The following is a 4,679-nucleotide window of genomic DNA, read 5'->3' as shown; positions in this document are numbered from 1 at the left end:
ATCGTATGACCCGTGTTTCCTTCCGACCAGTCGAACCTGACGCACCTGCCACGCCACGAGTACGTCCCGGGGGTTGGCACAGGGGTCGCAAAGTGCCCTTACGACCCTTCGGACAACTCTACTGCCGTCTGGGTGGAGCGAGGCAATCCTGGTGACTTGCCCGGCCTGTACTCGGGGACCAACGCCGAGTTCACCAAAGCCGACACCGTCATTTTCCGCACGGACTTGCACAACCTGACCACGGGGAGGAGAGAATACACTTTCAAGAGGACATTGAAGTACGACTCCAAGTGGCTCGACAGTAAGTAGCAAATTAATTGCTTTTTGTCTTATTTCATTTGTGTCTGGTTTATATATTCATTTGCAATGTGTTTTTCTTTCAGAACCCAACTTTGTGGGCTCTTTTGACATCGGAAATTATGTCTACTTCTTCTTCCGTGAGACGGCAGTTGAATATATCAATTGCGGTAAATCAGTATACTCGCGAGTCGCTCGTGTATGTAAGAAGGATACAGGCGGCAAGAATATCTTGTCGCAAAACTGGACTACCTACCTGAAGGCCAGACTGAACTGTTCTATTCCTGGAGAATTTCCATTCTACTTCAATGAAATACGTAAGTTAACTCTCTTAACAACCAAGCAACAGTTTTTACTGAGAAATATCTGCTTTTTACTTCTTTAGGAGTCTTTTTGTATCCTAGGGTAGGTGAGCTGGCGTCAATATGGCCCAACCTAGACCAAAATTTTACGGGAGAATCCCTATGGCTAACTCACATACTCTTTGATACAAAGTGACTAGATTTATTCATAACAATGCCCTCAAATATTATTTTTTTTCTTTTTGCCAACAGAGAGTATATACAAAGTCCCTGGAGATGATAGTCGCTTCTATGGTACATTCACCACTTCAACCAATGGGCTGATGGGTTCAGCTATTTGTTCATTCACAATTGAAGATATTGAAGATGCTTTCCGAGGAAAATTCAAGGAGCAGGCCCATTCCTCCTCAGCGTGGCTCCCCGTTTTAAATACCCGTGTCCCTGATCCTCGCCCTGGTGAATGTGTGAATGACACTGAAACTCTGCCTGGTAATTTTTCTTACTACTCCCTTATACTGGTTTAATGGCTACTTTTCAAAAGTGTACTGACACTATATTTTCCTTTTCAGATTCTGTCCTCAACTTTATCCGCTCTCACCCACTTATGGATGCTGCTGTATCTCACGAACGTGGGGTTCCCGTATTCTTTAAGCGAGATTTGATCCTTACTCATCTAGTTGTTGACAAAATTAATATCAATGTAGATGGTGAAGAGAGGAACTATGTTGTTTACTACACTGGCTCTAGTAAGTACATATTATGCAAAGAAAGACTAAGAAAACCTAACCTTGTCTTTAGTGCTCATTTCTCTACTCTCTACTCTCTTGTCTTGTAACTGAAATTACCACTAACAAATCCACTTGTTTTCTTATATTAGATGTTGGTCGAGTGTACAAAGTGGTGCAATGGATTAAATCTGACGGTGAACCTCAATCTATTCTTCTTGATGTGTTTGATGTGACCCCAGGAGAACCCATTAGGTTGATGGAAATTTCACGCCAGGTAAGCATATGCATCATATTATGTACCTAGACTGGAAAACTCAAGTAATACTATTGTGCTAAATATGTTAACATAATGTTTTTATTTTTTTCAGCAAAAGTCGCTTTACGTTGCATCTGACCACCGCATTCGTCAGGTTGACCTGGTCATGTGCAATAGACGTTACAATAATTGTCTACGATGTGTCCATGACCCTTACTGTGGTTGGGATAAAGACACTTCAACTTGTAAAAGCTATGAATATGGGTAAGTATTTTTCTTCACAAACAGAATTTTCTTGTTTGAATCATTTTGTAAACTGGTTCCTGAAAAAGCCAAACATAAATGACAGTTTCAGTAATTTGGGTGTTTACTTGTTGAATTGATTTAATCCTGGTTTTACAGTTTGCTTCAGGATGTTTCTAATGACACTGCTGGTGTTTGTGACTCATCAGTCCTAAAGAAAAAGTTAGTTGTGACATGGGGTCAGTCTATCCACTTAAGCTGCTTTTTGAAAATGCCTGAAGTCCTAAGGTCACAAACTGTTACTTGGTACCATTATTCCAAAGAGAAAGGCCGTTACCAAATTCAATTCAGGTATAGTAAACTGTGATTCTGATTTCCGGCTCTCTTCAATTCTATTTCTTCTTTCCAATTTTTTTTAATCCTCATGTATTTTTATTTTTTTAGGGCTGACAAATATATTGAGACTTCTGAGCATGGCTTAGTAATACTAGGTGTAACAGAAGCCGATGCTGGACGCTATGACTGTTGGATGGGAGGTTCGTTACTATTATCTTACAACATCACTGTTGATGCACACCGTTGTCTTTCACCAAATAAAAGCCAAGACTACCAGAAAATATATTCAGACTGGTGCCATGAATTTGAAAAGTATAAAATGGCAATGAAAACATGGGAACGGAAACAAGCAGTGAGTCAAAATCTTTTAGTAATGTTTTTTTTTTTTTTTATTACTGTGGTATAATAGGGTTCTAATTTGCATCCTCCTTTTTTTTCTTCTTTTTGTCCTAATAGCAATGCAGTTCGAGGAAAAATGACAGCAATCAAAACGCTCATCCAAATGAAATATATCATGAAAGCCCTCTCCTCTGATAAGACTTGTGTTGTCTTATGGACTGAAGACTGATTTGCTGCAGCACTCTCCAGTATAATTGTCAACCCAATCAAGTTACTTTTGGTCTGGAGAAATCACATGCAATAATGTATTTAAATGATGAGACACTTCTACTTTTGAAGACTATTAATAATGTTGTGATTGGTGTGTTGTCTGTGTGTGCTTGAGTGAGAATTGTCCCAGTGATCATGATCAAGGGTGTACCTTAGTAAAATAAAATTATGGGTTAACTGCATTCAATGTTTTACTGGTTGCGTTAAAAATCTACTCATTATTTTAAAGATTTGTTCAAATGAAATAAGTTTATCTGAGCTTCTAAGGAAAACAATTATTTGCTCTGTGCCTGATAAGTTTTAACTTGTTTATGAAAATAATGTAGGACTGTTCCAGATAGTTTACAATTCAAGGTTGCTTTCAGATTCCCCTCTCAGCAATGAGAACATTCTGCTCTCTATACATGGGGGAAGCCATGCAAGTGCCAAGGGTTGTTTGGATTTTCTGATGGATTTGTACTGTTACATCTAGCTTACTCACACAATATAATATGATATATTTATATGCAAGTCAAGATTTTTTTTGTTAAGTCAAGAATTATGGCAAAGACTTGCCTGTGCCCTCTCCCCACCCATTAATTCATGAAGTTGTTATCATAGTGAATGTTATTTAATTTAAGGCTAAAATTAATGTTTTGTTAATGAAGGAGTGTAAATATTAATGAAGTAGTACATACATTAATAAGTAAGTTTTCTGTTTGAAGAAGTTTGTATCTTCATGTGAAATCACATTAAGGCTTTTTCATCTTTAGAACACTCTTGTTGCATAGCTTTCTTTTTGCCACCAGCTGTTCCCTAATGTACATTAGTAATTATAGAGGACTATTTACAAATGAATCTCATATTTTTTATGCCCTTTGTAGAAGAATTGTGATGATAGGTCATTGTATAATAATGTTTGAATGTTGTCTCTAACCCATTCAATTCTTTTTGTTAACAGTCGATGACATGTTTTGTAATGAACCAACAAGTTTTCCTGAGCCCATGTTTATTGTTTCTCTTGTTTCTACTTTTATCATTTGCTGTAGTCTTAGTGTTCAACTTCATCTCATTCATCCTTATTTAAAGAATGCAAATAGTTTACTTTGTTCATTAAAACATTTGGAAAACTTAATTTTGGTTCTGATATGATTTACATTCACATTTCGTTTACTTGTCATGGTTCATTAATTCTAAATCCTTAACTCTCTTTGACTTTTACTCAGTTTCCACTTTTCATTAATGTTACATCATAGCAGTCCCTTTGTACAACTTATTATCTTTACCTTTAGAATTTGACATGTATGATACTCTGCAGAGAAGAATTAATTGATTGGTTGGTTCATTGATTTTTGAAATAGCCTTGAAAAGCCACTAATCTGCACCATTCTTTGCAATTTTAAAGTCATATGGTTGATCTGATAAAATATGTGACATATCCCACTCTTATGTATTCTGACCTAAGTAATTTTGATTAAATTTGGTACTCTAGGATATTTTCTTTGAAACTAGTTTTTTAAATGGACTGAATGTGATGTAACAACTTAAACCGCTTTTCTGTGATGCATAAGAAGTTTCCTTACCGGTGGCATCAGCAATGAACTTTTTCATTTTCTTTGCTGATTTCTATCAGTTACATTGAGATTAGAAAGTGTGAGGAACAATTAATACCTTACTAGAATGTGACATAGAACATAAAATGTCAGACAAGGTTGTCCCTTGAATTACATCTTCTCTGAAGACTTTAATTGCCTTTTTACCCAGGTAGGACATGTTTGTCAAAATGATGTCACAATGATCTCATTTTCACGTTCATCGTCAAGATTCACTGCGGCTAGGTAGCTAGATTGAGCTCATTTTGACGTCAAATGAGGGTCATTGACGAGTTTTTGACAATTGTTTTCTACCTGGGTAAGTAGTTTGGTATTT

The 4,679-nt window shown here is 36.7% G+C and overlaps 2 protein-coding genes across 3 annotated transcripts in view; both read left to right on the top strand.

Annotated features, from left to right (window-relative positions):
• The window catches only part of LOC113211950 (semaphorin-2A), a 178,154-nt gene that overhangs the window by 161,266 nt on the left and 12,209 nt on the right, over positions 1-4,679 (top strand). The gene's annotated exons all lie outside the window — the stretch shown is intronic.
• LOC127749295 (semaphorin-2A-like) lies at positions 22-4,679 on the top strand (the record flags this gene model as incomplete). Its single annotated transcript, XM_052266866.1, has 9 exons — positions 22-301; positions 384-614; positions 852-1,088; positions 1,169-1,345; positions 1,477-1,601; positions 1,696-1,847; positions 1,986-2,177; positions 2,271-2,514; positions 2,619-4,679. Coding segments are annotated over 9 exons (1,716 nt in total), but the record flags the coding sequence as incomplete, so codon positions are not given.

Source organism: Frankliniella occidentalis, unplaced genomic scaffold (assembly GCF_000697945.3).
Source record: "Frankliniella occidentalis isolate FOCC.00 unplaced genomic scaffold, Focc_3.1 Scaffold43, whole genome shotgun sequence".
NCBI classification, from domain to species: domain Eukaryota; kingdom Metazoa; phylum Arthropoda; class Insecta; order Thysanoptera; family Thripidae; genus Frankliniella; species Frankliniella occidentalis.
This window is presented reverse-complemented; position numbering and strand designations above follow the sequence as displayed.